General features: G+C 42.4%; 1 protein-coding gene across 5 annotated transcripts in view; it reads right to left on the bottom strand.

Annotated features, from left to right (window-relative positions):
- Positions 1–728: 728 nt before the first annotated feature.
- Positions 729–18,687, bottom strand: part of VWA3A (von Willebrand factor A domain containing 3A) — a 55,815-nt gene continuing 37,856 nt past the window's right edge. For all 5 annotated transcript variants that reach the window (XM_079953679.1, XM_079953675.1, XM_079953676.1 and 2 more), the window contains 12 exons: positions 18,577–18,667; positions 17,211–17,324; positions 15,383–15,480; positions 14,843–14,995; positions 11,613–11,721; positions 9,997–10,141; positions 8,000–8,144; positions 7,468–7,619; positions 5,741–5,867; positions 4,010–4,107; positions 3,509–3,572; positions 729–1,684 (listed from right to left, as the gene is read on the bottom strand). In XM_079953679.1, coding sequence (XP_079809805.1) covers positions 3,524–3,572; positions 4,010–4,107; positions 5,741–5,867; positions 7,468–7,619; positions 8,000–8,144; positions 9,997–10,141; positions 11,613–11,721; positions 14,843–14,995; positions 15,383–15,480; positions 17,211–17,324; positions 18,577–18,667 — 1,281 coding nt within the window. In that variant the 3' untranslated portion in view covers positions 729–1,684; positions 3,509–3,523. The remainder of the gene's footprint in view (positions 1,685–3,508; positions 3,573–4,009; positions 4,108–5,740; positions 5,868–7,467; positions 7,620–7,999; positions 8,145–9,996; positions 10,142–11,612; positions 11,722–14,842; positions 14,996–15,382; positions 15,481–17,210; positions 17,325–18,576; positions 18,668–18,687) is intronic.

The following is an 18,687-nucleotide window of genomic DNA, read 5'->3' as shown; positions in this document are numbered from 1 at the left end:
TCTGTCAGGTTGTTTTGTTGCTGCATGCCTGTGAAGTGTTTAATGAAGGGAAGAGGCACTTCACAGAGCGGTTTGCCATTAAACAGTTCTCCTGGGATGCCTACTACCTAAGCTGCTCACTCACCCACCTGACATTGTTTTCACACTGGAGTTAGCATGATGACAACCTTACATTTTTATGTATATAGGCAGATAAATAAATATGCTAGCTAAACAAAAGTTTTACATTGGCATAGTTTGCATCTGTCGCACCAAGTATCAGGTGAAGCCATGACAATGTCACGGTTCAAACCGCCAGCTTGCTTCAAAATGGCAGCCAGCATCCCAATGTTGACAAAACTTGCCACTCCCACCTCAGGAATCCTTGTGCCAAATTTGACAACGATCTCTTAAGAAGTGTTGAAACGCATAGAGAACAAATAGACAAACTGCTCCCCAAGATATAGAGTAGATAATTTATTATTATTATTATTACCATTATGCAAATTAATACACACCACCCTTTTAACCACCACCCTTTCCCTAATTGGATGACCAACAGAGACATTCAACAGTCAGAAAAATACAATGGTTTATTGAGTTTGGAGACTCCAGTTTGTTCATGACACTATGGAGACTTTGTTCCTCTCCTTTGCAAAACGCTAATGTGGGTAAAATATATGTTCAACCAGAAACAGGAGATGATATCCAACCAAGTCACACTCAGAAAAGCCCCAAACAAAACAGTGGACTTATATAGCTGAATTGATTTTAATGGGACTACGCCGGCCAGCATTGGATCCCATCCACAGCTTTACAAGATATTGACAGAATGTGGGCTTCTATTAATGCAGAGCACTTAATCAAAATCACAAACTAGCTGGGCTCATCTTATCAAGGACTAGAGGTAGTGTTCTTTTAAAAAGATGAATGGCAAAACCTTCCCAATCTTTAGAAGAGAGGAATAAAGGGAGAAAGAAGGGGAGAGGGGGACGCCCCATATGAAGAAATTTTTCACATGGCAGTTAGCAAACAGTACAGCTGGTTCCCATCAGCATATGTCACATTGCCTTGGTCCCATTTCTAGTGCCAATTTCACATGACTGAAAGTTCACCTCAGTTTTAAAACCACATGATGCTTCTGTGTCAGCAATCATGGGTTCTGTGATTCCAGTTTGCTCCTTGGCTAAGAGTCTAGGAGGAGGACAGCTAGGATCTCCATTTGATATGGCACCCAGACTACAATGTTTCGTCCTTCTTTATGAGAGACGGTGCTGGTTTGCAGCAAGCGTTTGAATTGCATTTCCTTGAAAGGCTCCTGAGATCAGCCCAAGCTTTTGCAATGCACTCAATTCTTTACAGACCTCTGGGCAAGCTGCTGCTGCTGAAACAAGCAATTGGAGAACACGGTGCAACTCTCATTCAGATGCGGTCTGATCATACTCAAGTGTCTAATTGTATTTTTCTAGATCAAACGGGGGGATCAATCAGGAACGTGTCTGCTGGATTTTGGAGCCACTCACACTGCCCCCCAGTTCTGGATGGCACAAATGTTTGAGGAAAAGCAAACAAATCAGAATGAAAACCCAGCTGAAAGGTGCACTCGTTTTCATTGAAGGATTTGTGGATTCATGAAGACGCATTTGCCATCCCAGATATGGAGCTGATAAAGTTCCATTAAGTCCTCCTTTGCTGTCTCCGTGTCCTGTTAAAAAACAACATCCCTTAATAAAAACTGGTCAGGTGATGGGAGCAAACTTTCTGCCTAAGACCCTGGTGCAAAAAGCAACTAAAATCTGAGTGAGGTTTTGCCTATATTCATGGTTACACACCCAGCTCCTTAAGCCCAGAAGAACTAATTACTCCTATGGGGAAATGGCCCCCTGATACAGGACCTAAGTGAGGAGCAAAGCATCCTTTGAGTTAATTTGGCCTTTGATTTTCTTAGTGTTGGGTGTCTGATAGGGAATTTGTGCAGTTAGAAAACCTGCTTTTTAAGAAAAACACCAGGCAGCCATCTTACTCTGTCTAATGGTATGGCCCATAGGTGTGGACAGCCCCTTACGGGGTCTTTGCTGCGAGATCACATTCATCCGGTGCTATACCAGCTGCACTGGCTCCCGGTGGAGTACAGGATCAGGTTTAAGGTGCTAGTTTTAACCTTCAAAGCCCTATACGGCCTAGGACCCTCGTAACTATGGGACCGCCTCTCCTGGTATGCCCCACAGAGGAACTTACGGTCTTCAAATAAAAACATCTTGAAGGTCCCAGGCCACAGAGAGGTTAGGCTGGCCTCAGCTAGAGCCAGGGCTTTTTCGGCTGTGGCTCCAACCTGGTGGAACGCTCTGTCACAAGAGACAAGGGCCCTGTAGGACTTGACATCTTTCCGCAGGGCCTGCAAGACAGAGCTGTTCCACCAGGCATTTGGTCAGGGTGCAGCCTGACCCCCTCCTTTGGCAATCTTTACAAAACTCTAGTTTATGGTTGCCATCAATTTGGATTTTAATTAACTTTTATAATGTTTTTATAATGTTGCACTGTTTTGGTGTTGTTAGCCGCCCTGGGCCCGGCTTCGGCTGGGGAGGGCGGGATATAAATAAAATTTATTATTATTATTATTATTATTATTATTATTATTATTATTATTATTTCAGTGAAGGAAGGAGCGCAAATGATTAGACAAACAAATAAGGATAGGGGAGAGGTAAGTAGGCAAAATGCTAACAAAATAACCACAACAGGAGTAGTCAAGAAGTCAAAACAGAAGATTTTTCCTGTGAAGTTTTTAATGTGTGACATTATTATTATTATTATTATTATTATTATTATTATTACCTATTTTTAATCTTTGTTGGAAGCTGCCCAGATGGGCAGCGTACAAATAATAAATTATCATCATCATCATCATCATGTCAAGCAGATTTGGAGGGCAGAGGGCAGGGTGGCTCTTTTTCCTCCTTGCTTGCAAGCTGCAAAAGCAGCCCCTCACTCTCACAGATTTCTTTCCGCAAAAGATGGAAAGTGGAGCTTGGACAGAGACAGAGCAATGAGACAAGAAACAGATGCAGAAAAAGGCTTCTGTCTGTGGAGGAGGGAGAAGGACTCCTTTTTTCTCCCTTACTGCAATTGCTGGAGCCAATCACTCCCTGAGACAGATCTGGTCAGAAGCCACACCTCAATTCCAGCCTTTTTATTCTGCCTGCATCTCTATCTGTGTTCCTTGATATCCACTTTCTTGAAACTTTAGCGGGTGCTTGAGCACCCTCAGCACACCCCTTGAGCACACCTGTAGTAAGGTCACCATTGTTGCTAATCCAAAGCCTGAGTCTACTTAGCAATGTCATTTGGAAAGCATATCTACAGTAGACATTTTGTCAGTTGGTAGAGTATGAGACTCTTAATCTCAGGGTCAATCCCCACGGTGGGCAAAAGATTCTTGCATAGCAAGGGGTTGGACTACATGACCCTCGTGGTCCCTTCCAACTCTACAATTCTATGATTTCAGAGGATTTTTAAAAAAGTATTATACCTGAAGGCAACTGTTTCATGGGCAGCGGTCCTTCTGGTTTATGTTCTTTTTTTCTAATAGCGATCTAACAAAAGAAATAGGAGACAATTAATTTATTTCAACCAAGTAGATTTATATTTGATATAAGTATCAAAATATGAAAAACTGAAAAGAATGGTGCACATAAAAAAGCACACTTAAGTATGAATACATTTTAAAAAATTAGAATAGGAAGAATTAAACTAAAAACAGGGAGCCCAGGTTCCATAGTTTAACTATGAAAGAAGTACATTGACTATGAAGAAGTACATTCTTTTGTTTGTTCTGAATCTCCCAATATTCAGCTTCATTGAATAGCCACATGTTCCAGCATTTTGAGAGAGGGAGAAAATCTTTTATCTACCCACTTTATCCATGCAATGCATGAATTCCTTGATCAGCAAGGAATTAGTGGCCATTGTAACAAAGAGTCATGTTTTAGGAAAATTTGCCATTACCGAAAGCCAACAGATAGCCACTCACTTAAAGAACTTGGCCTGTGTTAAATAGCTCCTAGCTTTTGCGATTTCATCAACAAGTTTCTTTAAATCATCTCCTTCAAACAAGGGGAAAGCTGGATCCTGAAAAAAGAAAAAAGAATACATGTCTTTGGATGGATGGAAATTTATCGGTAAAGAAAATAAAACGTTTTTACAAAATGATGTAGAAATGTAGAGAGAGAACTGAAGAGCAGAAAAATGAGGAAGTGAGAGAAACCAAACTGGACAGATCTGACTAGCTCTAATCTCACCTCACTTTTCATAGGCACAACTATGAACCAGAAAATTAGAGAACTGATACGTCTGTCTATCTGCAGAAATGCCCTGGGCTTGCCTTGCCCTCTTAAATTGGTTCATCTATGTGTACAGGAAGCATACAAACAGGTAGTGCCCCAGGTGTGGACTGCTTAAATGGGCAAGGGATGGATCCGGGAAGCCTATCCCACTCTGTCGGCTCCACTCCCTAACACAGCCCAAGTCCCCAGCCTACATCCCCATTTGCCAAAGCAGGGTTCACACTAGGATCCGGTTCCTGATAGGCGGAATAAATAAATAAAAAGGTTAAGTGGAATAGAGATAGAGAAATGACTGTTCCTGAAGAGCTATGGGAATGTTTATGATATTTATTTATCTTGTTTTTCTATTGCAACCAGGGAAAACTGTTTTAAGGGGGCATATGGCAGCATAGAGAAGGTAATGCTGAATTTGTCAGGAGGAAAAGGGAGACTTTGCTCATGTATGGTGATGGAAAAATCAGAAAGCAAAATGTTTTTGAAGTCTGGTGATAAAGTTGATTAAGGACACTTTCCCAGTTAAACCTTAAACCCAAACCATTGCAAAATTTACTGGATGCAGTAAAAATAGTTATTAGCCTGGATAAACACAAGGCAGTTTTATATGTAATTACAAATGCAAGAAACGTATTTGCTATGTTATGGAAGGGTATTTAAAAAACCACTAGTAAAACAGAGTTGATTAAGAAAATATGGGATCAATCTGAAATGGCTAAGATTACAGCACTTGAACACATCAATAAAATAGGCATTGGCATTAGAGAAATGAGAACCTGTAATTCAAAATATTTTTAAAAGGAGTTGACTATAAATGACTTGGAGTCATTTACAGGAGTCTATAAAGGTTAGGCTTTTAAAGTGACTCCACTGGAATGGATTACTTGTGGCAGAGACAAACCACACATACAGGCGTCTCCCCACTTAAGTGTGAGCGAATTGCACACGACTGTGTACATGTGCGGTGCTGGGAAATAAATCATTCAGACCCAGAAATGGAGGGGGAAAGCTGGCGAGTTCTCATCGCTCACAAGAAGACCCTCCCTGGTGCCTGAAGAGGACGTCAGTGAGGGCGGAGGAGGCCCCAAAGAAACCAGTCATATTCCCATGTCAATTTGTTTGTGGTTGCCAAAGCCAGAAGGGAAGCCTCTCCTTCCATAAATGACTCGCCATGTGAAACTGCTCAAAAAAGCAGAATGAGCTATGACCCAAAAGGAACTCTCTGGAGATTTTCTTTTTGGAATAACAGGGAGGGAAAAACCTGTTATTTGTTGATGGGTGGAGGTACATATCAAGATTCCCATGCTTGCCTTAGCAGCTCAAAGGACCAGACAGACTTTCATGGTACTACACAGGATCCCATGTGCTGGGATCCGGAGTGAAAAATAAGGTACAGCAGGAGAAGCTACATCAACTCAACATACATCTTCGTCCTTAAAGCCTTCCGATAGTAGTCGATGTGCTGCCATCTGTCCGTCCACATCCCCGTGGCACCGATGGTAGCGCCCACCCGTCTGGAAGGCCAGTTTCTTAAGAAAGTCATTAGCTGCTCTGTGGAAGACAAGAGGGATGGGGGTGGGGAGAGTTCTTTGTACTATCTTTCAAATAGGTTTGAGTGTTATCATCACATCTCTTCTAAGAATGTCATTTCAATGTGGGTGACATCGCTGCTATGTTGCATCAGCCCTGCCCAGAGAAATAATTCACATTTGCTTGTAAAATTATTATCTCAAGAGGATTCTAGGCCTTCCTCAAGGAACCCCGGCAGCTTTCTTGAGGGTGGAGGTTGGATTACCCTCTGTGTCTGCCAGGGCCCACTTAAGATTCCTACGATTTTACATCAACTTTGCAAACACTTCAAACACCTTATTGGCCAAACAAGCCTTTGTATCTCTTCAAATGAACACCACTTGGCGTCAAAACCTATCTGAGATCCTGGTTAGATACACCCTACCGAAGTTTAATACTCTCAAACTGTGGAGCCCGGACAAAGTTCGGGAATGGATCCTGGAGAGAGACGCCCTGTTAGACATCACAAAAATACAGAACCCAGGGTCCTCCCACTGGTTTCCCCGACTGAAAACAGTCAAAACCTGCGCCAATTACTTGGCGAATATCACCAATCCCACCCTTCGGAGAGCTTTCACCATGGCCCGTTTTCAAACCATTCCCACGGCCTATCTGTCAGGCAGATATGCAAAAATCCCAGTAGAGCAGCGTATATGTCCTTGTCATATGAGAACCAAAGAGGATCTCACACATTACATGTTGTATTATCCCATCTATTCAGCCTTCAGGGATGTGATGTTACAAACTATTCCAAAATCAATAGTCAACTCTGAGGACCAAGTAAAGTTTTTACTGGTGGACGCTGATCCACGGATTTCTCATGTGGTAGCGGTCTTTGTGGTGAAGGCTATGAAAACTAGGGTATGGTTCCTGGATGAAATGGTGAGGTCCCTCCCATTGCTCTCCTAACCTATTGCTGTATCTTCTTTCCTGAATGGTGGGGTTTTTTGGGTAGTTTCCTTTGCTGGGACCGCATGGCATGAATTTTAGCTTATTTTTATAATTTTATTGTTTATCTTTTTAATAATGTTTTATGGTATTTTGTGTAAAGGCATGGACCTCACAAATTTAATAAACTGTACTGTACATTTGCTTGTAACTTCTGGTTTCAGATCAAACCAAGTCCCTGGGAACATTAAGAGTGAGGTTCGTTCTTGGTTTTTGTTTATTAAAACAAGTAGTTAAACATTTAAATGAATGCACTTTATTAAAAGAATATTGGACCCCTCTGGTTTTCTATTCACCCATCTCTCACTGTTAGCGAGCATTCTGAGCATGTTCTGACTGCCTGAGTTTCTCCCCATAAAGGTATGCCTCTCTCTTTTGGCTAGTTCTGTGAACCTTGAATTGTCCCAAAGCCTGCTGATCCCTCCCTCTTGTGCATGGGATGATGCAGTTTGGGGAAACTTTCAAAACCAGTGCAGCTCCAGTCCTAACCTTACGGATCATGCAGTTTTAAGTGGAAGATCTCTTGGAAATGGAGAATCCTCTGTTCCATTGTCAGCTTCATCCATGTTTTCCCTCATGTCAACAAAAAAAAAGATTAGAAAGCCAACTTTTTTCCCAGCAAAGCAAAACATACCTGTCTGAGCAATTAAACGAAATAGTGTGGATTATAATTCCTCGTTTCTTCAAAAGCATTTCAATTTCTTTCAGGACCAAACTGCAGCTGGTGTCTGGTTTTCCATCAGTCAGAACGTACAAAGCCTCAACCTCCGGAAGGCTGAAAGCTCTCTGAAAGAGCAGAATGGCATAACCTATATAATAATCAGGTTATGCAGAAGCACACTATGGTGAAATATAGTTCACCCCACAGGCAATCAGGGGGAATAATTGGCTCTTTCTAGCTGTCTATGCTTCGCAGCTTTGTTTGCACAATGCTAAACCTAACTCTTCGAATGGCTTAGTCCCTGCCCTTCCTCCAAGCTCAACAAGTCACAAACAAAATGGTGGACTCTCATTTGGAATTTTCTAGGAGGCGGAAACTTCCAGCAGAACAGAGATGGAGCCACAGTAATAGCTGCATGCCAGCTAGAGGTCTTCAGTAGGGAGACACCCACTCTCTGCCACAGGGACCCTGGTGCACACAGAACGCTCTGCCCTGCTTAACAAACCCGTAAAGCCTTGAGAATGGATGTATTCCCATGAGCGTGAAATGTTGACAGCCACTGTACAGCGTCATGGCATGTTTCATTTGTGGCCTCCACAAGGCACTCCTGCCAAACGTCAACATCTTCGGCAAAGCTGATGAGACTGAACCTGATGAGAAAGAGGTGTGTCCGTCAAAACATTAAGCCAGCTAAGACTGCCATATCAACTATGGAGCTGAGAAAAGCCCAGCTTTCAACATTCAACTGGCATGCAAAATCCGTTGGGCAAAAGAAAACATTTAGCTCCACCCACAAGCTTTTTGCCGTGAAATGTGCCTCTTTGTATTATCTAAGCTGGTTGCCTAATGCCCAGGCAGGTGTTCCTGAGGCTGTAGTTAATTTTCTGCTAGAAACAAAACCACTGGGTTTGGCCTGGACATAAAGATGGAGGTTATCATTAAACATGGCTGATGGCACCCAGCTCTCTCTCTCTCTCTCTCTCTCTCTCTCCTTTTCATCCAACACAGGAGAAGCACCAGGGGCCTAGTCCACTTCTTTGTCCAGTTTGTCGCAGAATCTTCCTCTGCCCTTTGTGTGGTGGCTATTGTGTAGTGCTTGACCTTGCTATGGTTAACTGTTGGTTGCTGTATTCAGGGCCCAGTAGGAATTTGCCCAAGGGACATATTGACTCTGTCCTTTGCTTTCACCTACCTCATATCAATTGTTACAACTTTGGTGATTAAGGCATTGGGTAAGTCTTTGGTGGAGGGGAGGTTGTAGCCTGCAGGTGTATCTCATTAAAGGGACCCAGGAGAAGCTGCTTCTGTCCAGAAGGCCAGGTGGGGGCTAGGCCATAGCACTCCTTGAGATGGCAACCCTGCAAGGGATACCTATTTGATGTGTGTCATTAGGTCCTCTTTGCCTTGGGTTGACCCCAAACCTCAGTAGGCTGCCTAATGCTCAAACGGTTCTCCAATGCCTTGCCAAACCTTTTCATATGTAATCAATAAAGTCGTGGCCTGATTTGACCTAAGCTACGTGTCCTATGTAATCACTGGTATTGGTCCTGGGGGGGGGGGGGCGCCTGATTTATGCAATGATTCTTGCCTCACTAAGGCTTGCACAAGAGTGTTAAAAGGATATTGCAAAAGATGCATGCACTGATTAAAAACCAGAAAGAAAAAAAGGATTATTTATGCCGTGAAATTATAATCTCCTATGGGAATCTCCCACACGTTCTGGGTGGAGAATTAGAGATAATAACCCCTCCTAACTGAGTTACTGAAATTGAAACATGCCATCGTGCAGTAGCTGGTGGAAACAGGCATGGTTGTATCATTTGGGCTGCCAGAAACAAAATTTAAAAATTCCTTCCAGTAGCACCTTAGAGACCAACTAAGTTTGTTATTGGTATAAGCTTTCTTCAGATACATCTTAGAAGGACCAAAACACAAGCCAGTCACTACATGTAACTAAATCAACATTTTATCCTTTCTGAGAAGAAACACTTGAGGAAAGCCATATGAGAGCATTTGAATATCCATAAGGGGGGGGGGGGGTACTATGGTGGGAAAGCAAGTTGATACCCCAAAACAGGGTCCTCTCAACAACTCCTTTTTTCTAATCTTAAATTCACTTCTCCACATTTCTGCAGCAATTTGCAGATTCTTAAAAAAAAAAATCCTCATGAAAATTCTTCAGCATTTTAGTGCAAATTTCACCTTATAAACACATTTTTTGTATATAGTCTTGATTTATGGACATATTTTTGTAAGCAATTTCTCCTACTATAATGCATGCTATTTTTCATTTTTGTGCACATTTCCCCCTAACATATGTATTTTGGTAAACAATAGATGGAGAACTGCATTGCAAAATTTGGATACGTGTGAATTTATAAGCATGGCTGTGTTTCGGTTTTCAAATTGTTTCGGAAAGAGCAAATTCGATAAGTTTGCCATTAAATCTGAACTGACTTGCATTTCTCCCTCATCTTAAGGTCACCTCTGCACCTTCCTTACTTCACATTATTCTTCCTCAGCTGTTCCCAGATAAGGGAGGTGAGCTCTTTTGTGACCTCCTGCAAAGAACGGTCCATGGAACCAGACGTATCAATCAGGATGCAAACATTCGCTTCCAAAACGACACCAAACAATCGACGACTACCTATTTTTTAAAAAAAGAAATGAAATGAGCAGGTAGGCTGCACATTCAGATGGGGAGGGGTGTTACTGCATTTGTTTTCGTGGTTATAATGTCACTGCTTCTGTCCCGTTTTGTAAGGTTCCTTTCACTCCGCAACACCCTTAGTTTTTGTAACACAGGGGAATTGAAGGCCATTATGGGCTGAGCTGACATGCATTTTACAAAACACAAAACTCAACTGAGTGTGTTTGCACACAGATGATGTGGGGGTGGGTGGAACTCAACAGCCGCAGGACAGTGAATCCCATCCCTAGTCACCACTGCATCTAGCTTGTCTCTCAGCTCAGTAATTAAACTCAAGTGGCCTTGCACCGGTTACCATTCATTTCTCACTCATAGTTTTTTAAAAATGACAGTGATAATATTAACTAATAATAAACTTCATGTGAGCTATGGGCTATTCAAATGTTGGAAGCCGACTTGCAAATAGTTATCACCTCTCCTCTGTAATTTCTATCTCACAACTATTGCAATGGCAAAATGTTAGCTGTTCTCATGCAATGTCTTAAGAAAGGAGCAATGCTGGTCTTGTCTTTTGGTCAAACTCTGCTTCCTATGAACACCCCTGGAATGTTAAGTGTGCTTTCTCCATGAATCCTTTGGCTGGCCACTCCATGGTGGAAGAGTCAGCTCTAGGGGTGTGGCTGTAAGAGCAGCTGCTGCTGCTGCTGCTACCACCACACACAAAACAAAGCCTTCTCTCCGTTAGGTTTAGAGCAGAGATGTGTCCTTTAGGGCTAGTGGGTCAAGAAGATCAACAGCTGGAGGAGCCACAGTCAATGACAGGCAGAGGCAACTAATTCTAGTTTTGTTCCCATCCTCCTCCCTGCTGAATTCTACAACAGACAACCCTGAGATTACAGAGAAGAAAACTGAGGACGGATCTACACTCATCGTTTATAACATTAAAAAATGTGTTATTAAAATGTTACACCAGAGGCCGCTTCAGAGCAGCGAGCCCCCGGCAAAGGGAAACTGCCATTAAACATTATAGAACATTATATTTTATAACGTTTAGAAGATCAGTGTAGATCCAGCCTGAGAGGCAGTGCTGCCTCATGGAGTGACTCAAGGTTGGCTGGGGAGGTAATATATACCCATCCAATTTTGTCAAAATATATATTATCTTCTTTATACATGAAGAATTACTGGGGGGACTGTAGAAGGCAATTTGTGGGTGAGACGGAGATAAAGTTTAGTGCACTGAGTAGAGCTCTGGCTTTGAGCAGGACAACACTGAGTTCAAAATCTTGCTTAATCGCAAACACCTTGGATTATCTTAGACCACTTAATTCTCTATCAGCCTCAATCCATTATCTAGTGAAAGGAAACTTCCCTCCCAAGGCTGCGTGAATTAGCTTTCTATCCTAGGGCAATAAACAGATATTATTCAACACTGCAGCGACTTCTCCTTCTTAGAGGTAGTACACACCTGACAGAAGCCACTGGACTCTTCGAAGATAGCACCGCAACACTCTCTCCATCTGTTCAATGTACACTTCCAGGTCCTTGGGCTGAATCTGCAGATGTTTGACAATTCCCTAAAAATACAGTTTGCATTTTGTCACTACAGATGTGCAGATATACAGTGGTACCTCCATTTATGAACTTAATTCGTTCCAGCTGTCCGTTCCTAACCTGGAACCATTCTTATCCTGTGGCCCGCTTTTGCTAATGGGGCCTCCCACTGCTGCCACACCGCCAGCGTGTGACTTCCACTCGCATCCCGGGGCAAGGTTTGCTACCCAGAACACCTACTTCCAGGTTAGCGGAGCTCGTTACCCAAAGAGTTTATAAGGAGGACAGTACGGTACAGAAGGCGGTGAAGGTCCTGTGTGAGTGCCTGGAGGCGGTTGGAGGATGGATGGCGGCTAACAGATTGAGGTTGAATCCTGACAAGACAGAAGTACTGTTTTGGGGGGACAGGGGGCTGGCAGGGGGGTTCCCTGGTCCTGAATGGGGTAATTGTGCCCCTGAAGGACCAGGTGCGCAGCCTGGGAGTCATTTTGGACTCACAGCTGTCCATGGAGGCGCAGGTTAATTCTGTGTCCAGGGCAGCTCTCTACCAGCTCCACTTGGTACGCAGGCTAAGACCCTACCTGCCCACAGACTGTCTCGCCAGAGTGGTGCATGCTCTAGTTATCTCCTGCTTGGACTACTGCAATGCACTCTACGTGGGGCTACCTTTGAAGGTGACCCAGAAACTGCAATTAATCCAGAATGCGGCAGCTAGACTGGTGACCGGGAGTGGCCGCCGGGACCACATAATACCGGTCCTGAGAGATCTGCATTGGCTCCCAGTACGTTTCCGAGCACAATTCAAAGTGTTGGTGCTGACCTTTAAAGCCCTAAATGGCCTCGGTCCTGTATACCTGAAGGAGTGTCTCCACCCCCATCATTCAGCCCGGACACTGAGATCCAGCGCCAAGGGCCTTCTGGCGGTTCCCTCATTGCGAGAAGTGAGGTTACAGGGAACAAGACAGAGGGCCTTCTTGGTAGTGGCGCCCACCCTGTGGAACACCCTCCCTTCAGATGTGAAGGAAATAAGCAGCTATCCTATCTTTAAAAGACATCTGAAGGCAGCCCTGTTTAGGGAAGTTTTTAATATTTAATGCTGTATTGTTTTTAACATTTGATTGGGAGCCGCCCAGAGTGGCTGGGGGAACTCATCCAGATGGGCGGGGTATAAATAATAAATTATTATTATTATTATTATTATTATTATTATTATTATTATTAAGCTGAGGTTCCACTGTAATGTTAAATTAAGGTCATGTCAGATATCTATAGGTTAGACAGGGTAGAAGTTCCTGATGGACTACATGGAATTGGTGGAAATGACTGGCAGAATCCGAGACCAGGGAGAAGAGTCGGTGGAAGAAGACTGGAAAAAGTTTAAAGACTATTTATGGAAATACTGTAAAATTAATGAGTGTTAGGAAAATGTTGGAATGAAGTTATATGGCTTTAGTAGAAATGTTATAAGGAATTAAGGATAAATAGATTAATAGAGTATTAAAGGGAAAATAAGGTTAGAATGTGTTAAGATAATTATAGGATTAAAAATAGAGGAAGATGGAAAGGAATTGCTGGAAAAATTAATAGAAGTGGAATACAAAAAGGGAGGTGTGAGGAGGTCGCGGGAATAAGTGAATGAAAGATAAGATATTGAATTTTTTTGATGTGTTTTAAACTGTGTTTGTTTTGTTTTGTTAGTTTAATGTTAGTGTTTTGTTAGTGTAATGTAGTGTGTGTGTTTTTTGTATTGTATTGTATTGTATTGTTTTTATTTTTTGTAGTGTTTAAATTGTTGGAAAAGGTAATAAATATTATCTTAAAAAAATAGACAGGGTAGAAGTTCCTAGACTTGGGTGATCATGTTAAATTACCTGGGTGCATTTGGGGAAAGAGTGCAGGCAAACTTGAGGGAGGGTAGCTGGTGGTGGGAGTTGAGGGCTATAGGCCTGACCATGTTCTTCATTAACAGATTGGGTGAAAAATCTATTTTCAATTGTTCACTGTGCCATCTTGAAAATAATTCATTTGAGAGCCAAGCTATGCACAGGAATATTAATTAATAACTCTTCTTTTAAGTGCATAGGGATAAAGAACACCTTTGTTGGTCCCATGGCCAAGAGAAATAGGTCCCATTGGCTCCTTCTACATCCCATACCCTCCAACATTTCTCCGATGAAAATAGGGACATCTTAAGGAAAAGCGGGACATTATGGGATCAAATCAGAAACTGGGGCAGCTTCTCTAAATCAGGGATGTCCCTGGAAAATAGAGAAATTTTGCAGCGTCTGACATCCAAGTTCTTACTCCCATTTCCTTTCAGTAGCTTTGCCAGGGTCACAATGGGGTCTCCCGTTTCTTGAAAAATTCAGCCACATCTTTGGAGCCAGAAAGAAGAAGGCTCAAGTATTTCATGAAAACATTGTTTTTATAATGAAGGTGATGGACTATATGGAGCTGGCGGAAATGACTGGCAGAATCCGAGACCAAGGAGAAGAGTCGGTGGAAGAAGATTGGAAGAAATTTAAAGTTTATTTACAGATACATTGTAAAATTAAGGAATGTTAGAAGGATGTTGGAATGAAGTTATGTGGCTTTAGCAGAAATGTTATAAAGGATTAAGTAATAATGGATTGTTAATTGGTGAAAGAAGAGAGTGTAAAATTACAGTATGGTAAGATAAATTATTAGGATAAAAACAAAGATGGAAAGGATTTGCTGAAATATCTAATTGAACTAGAATACAAAAAAGGGAGGTGTGAGGAGGTCAAGGAAACAAGCAGATGAAAAATAAGTTATGGGAAGGTTTGATTTGTTTTTTGTTCGTATTTTTCTATGCTTTTTTTTCTTCTTTTTTGTCTGTATCTATTGTGATGTATTGCTTTGTTTTTTCTTGCTTAATTTAGTGTTGTTGTTTTTGTAACCTTTAAAACTGGAATAAATATTATTTAAAAAAAAGAAAAAGAAAAAGAAAACATTGTTTTTATATACAACAGCAGCTTATTCTATGATTTCAAAAAGGCCAGCGAAAATTTGACTGGAACACAGGAAACCACATTGAAAGATGTCGTCAAAGCAGAAGTCTAGGTAACTGGCAGAAATAAGACATTTTTGTACCACAATAGGAGGAAAAGCCATAGGACTTACGTGGATCTCCACGCTCGGGAAGATGTCACAGTATTTTGCTGAGACTTGCTTGTGCAAAGATGCCACCATTTCCTTCTGATGCACACACTCAGGTCCAAAAACAAGGCTGGGCAAGTCTAACTTCAATTTCTTTATACTGAATCTGCTCAGCCACTTTTTGAGAGAAAGGAGGACAAAATAATAGCTATGCTCAACCATCTTATTTATTCAGAAAGTTATTACCCCCTTCCACCCCCTCCACAAGGCAGGTGCAGCTTACAGATATAAATTGCAACATACAAACAACCATAATGCCAACCAATAAAGCACAAATGTATCAAACTAAAGATGATATGTTTAGGACGTATATCAGTCAAAGACATACTGCTGCCCTAGGCTTCTTTGGGGAGAAGGGCAGGATATGAAATGAGTGAAGGAATAAAATGAAGAACACTCAATGCTTCCACAGCAATTCATATCAAAGCGGTAAAATCAATAAAGAATCTAGTGGCATTTTAAGGCCCGACAGAGCCATCTCTTTAGAAAAATTATGAATCATACCGCTTTAGTGGAGCATATCTCTTCTTCAAATGGCAAAACAGGAACAGGAATCTGCTTCTTCACATTTTTCGTGTTTGAATATTTTTTATAAACTGCACCTAGGAAAAAAAAGAAGCTGCAGTGTTCCACTCTGGGCAAAAATATGCTTCATGCCAAAAAAATATGGCATGCCATATGCTGGTGGAGGCACATATACAGTGGTGCCTCGCAAGACGAAATTAATTCGTTCTGTGAGTTTTTTCGTCTTGTGATTTTTTCATCTTGCGAAGCACCGACTTTGGAAAAGCTTCAAAAATCACCAAAATCTTCAAAAACCTCAAAAAAGGCTACCACACCGTGTGCTATGAGTTGCTCCTCGAAGTGAATGCACGGTTTTAAGAAAAAGGAAACAAACTTGCAAGACGTTTTTGTCTTGCAAAGCAAGCCCATAGGGAAATCCGTCTTGCGAAGCAACTCAAAAAACGAAAAACTCTTTCGTTTTGCGAGTTTTTCGTCTTACGAGGCATTCGTCTTGCGAGGTACCACTGTAACTTGCATTACAGTGGTACCTCTGGATGCGAACGGGATCCATTCCGGAGCCCCGTTCGCATCCTGAAGCGAACGTAACATGCAACTGCATGTCTGCGCATGTGCGGGTCGCGTTTTGCTGCTTCCGTGCATGCACGTGATGTCATTTTGAGCGTCTGCGCATGCGCAAGCAGCGAAACCCGGAAGTAATGTGCTCCGTTACTTTTGGGTCGCCGTGGAGCGCAACCCAAAAATATTCACCCTGAAGCTACTTCAACCCGAGGTATGACTGTATCTACTTCCTACCTAATATAAGAGCTCTACCAGTGGGTGGTGCTGTGGGTTAAACCACAGAGCCTACGACTTGCCAATCAGAAGGTCGGCGGTTCGAATCCCCACAATGGGGTGAGCTCCCATTGTTCGGTCCCTGCTCCTGCCAACCTAGCAATTCGAAAGCACGTCAAAGTGCAAGTAGATAAATAGGTACCGCTCTGGTGGGAAGGTAAACGGCGTTTCTGTGCGCTGCTCTGGTTCGCCAGAAGCGGCTTAGTCATGCTGACCACATGACCCGGAAGCTGTACGCTGGCTCCCTCGGCCAATAAAGCGAGATGAGCGCCGCAACCCCAGAGTCAGCCATGACTGGATCTAATGGTCAGGGGTCCCTTTACCCCTTTACCTTTACCATATCACACCAAGGATCCATCTAGTGTCCCACTTGGCCAGCCAGATGCTTCTTGAAATCACTTAAGCATGAAGGCAACAACCTTCCCCCATGTCCCATGTCTGGAACAGAAATCAATGCAACTAACACAATTGGTTTTTGCTGTTGCTTTCAGTCCGCAAACAATATGTCATTGATTGCATCCTCTGCACTGAAATGAATGGGGTGGAATAATGTAATGACTTTACCAAATTAATTGCATAAATGGCTTAATTTCACCACATCAGACAGCAAGAGAAATAATCTAGGTTTTGGCAGAAGACAAACTGCAGGGGAATGGAAACAGTGCTGCATGTGACAAATACACGATGGAATGGAAGATGATGTCTTCCATCATCCCAATTTGGCTCTACTAGAGCAGTGTTTCCCAACCTTGGGCCTCCAGCTGTTTTTGAACTACAATTCCCATCAGGTTGAGAAACGCTGCCCTAACCCCTCTTCTCACTCCTCCGACACCTGAAATGCCTCCCCTCTAGCACACTCAATTGCTATTGGAACAAGTCAGAGAAAAGGAGAAAATCTGCAGTGAGACTCCTCATTATCAAAGTTTTAAAACTGCTGGTTTAGTAAGAAAAAGACTGCACACCTTGGGATACCCACCTACTTTTTTCCCTTTGTCAGCATAAAATAACAAGAGAGAAACCTCTGGACGCTTCTTTGACTTGAAGTTGTGTTTCTTTTTTCCGCTTGTCAGATAAATTTCCTTTGAAGGTACTGCAACACAAGGGCAAATAATAATAATTATTATTCTATTTAACCTAAGAATGCAATGCTTATCAGAATATTAATTTATCATCATCATCATCTCTGGCAGGGTTTAAATCATGGGGCTGTGGAGAGGGGGTCCCCCAAGCTACAGTGTTAGCAAACTATGGAGAAGGTCATGATTTGGCCCTGAAGCCCAGCTCCCAAAGTTCAGACACTGCCTTGATTTGGCTGCTTTAAGCAGTGCTTTTTTCCTGGGGGGACGCAGGAGTACGCATACCCCTAAATATTTTGTGAATCTAAGTTTGGCCTCATTGAGGGGCAGTATTTCAATATGAGTAGGAAAATGAGAGTACCCCTAAACATTTTTTTAAAGAAAAAAAAGCACTGACTTTAAATATCAAGATTCCCTTTTTGGAAACAAAGATGAAAAGGGGAAATAGGTAAGGCTCAGATGGATCCACAAAGGAATACTGCAGAAAACTTGTACTGCGGAACTTGTGGACAGTGTGAGATAAATATGCTATTAATATGAGGAACACTGTTGCCCTGAACTCTTCTCTTAGCCACAGTTATAACTTGCCTTTTTCAGCCCTTTGTGAGACCCTTGACTCACAAACATCAGTCAAAGAAATATGCAGTCAAATGTTTTCTTTAACTGTTAATGACAGTAGGACCACCTACTGTTTCAATTATGAAACAGTTTTCCTAAACACAGCAAGCCTTGAAACAATTTTTTAGCTTTCATTCCACCTGGAGCAGTAGGGCCCATGACACTGATTTCCACCGGCCTTCTTCCCCTACTTGAGCTGGTTACTAGGGCTTATGCACTGGATCCCGGATTATTGGGGAGGGGATCCTGGCTTCAGCTGAGTTGAGTGGAATCAGCCCCAGATCACCACAGGCTCTGTTGGGCCACTGAGTGAGGTGGTCCTTAAAGCATCCTGGGCCTAAGTTGGGCATGGGTTTACCCAACTCAGTCCTACTCAGAGTAGATCCATTGAAAATAATGAACCTAAGTTAGTCATGCCCATTAACTTGATTGGTAACACTCTTGAGTTGGACTAGAAACTGGATGCAAACCATACATTATCAAGAGCCAATTCTTCTCCAGACGCCTCACACACTTCATCCAGCCTTAGTCAGCAGGCTTTGCTATTTCATCAAGCTGGTAGTAAACAAAGCTTGAAACAACAAATATATCTATTTGTAATCATGCAAGCAATAGCAATTCAAATCCATGGGCTTAATTTACACACACCTGGAGGAATTTCTGCTTTGGCACTTGGTGGACGCCATAGGAGAGCTTTCATCGTGCCATTTCTGGCCCCATCGAGCTGGTCTCTGAAGTTCTAAAAAGGCACAGTCAACA

The sequence above is a fragment of the Podarcis cretensis genome, assembly GCF_951804945.1.
Source record: "Podarcis cretensis genome assembly, chromosome: 14".
Classification (NCBI taxonomy): domain Eukaryota; kingdom Metazoa; phylum Chordata; class Lepidosauria; order Squamata; family Lacertidae; genus Podarcis; species Podarcis cretensis.
This window is presented reverse-complemented; position numbering and strand designations above follow the sequence as displayed.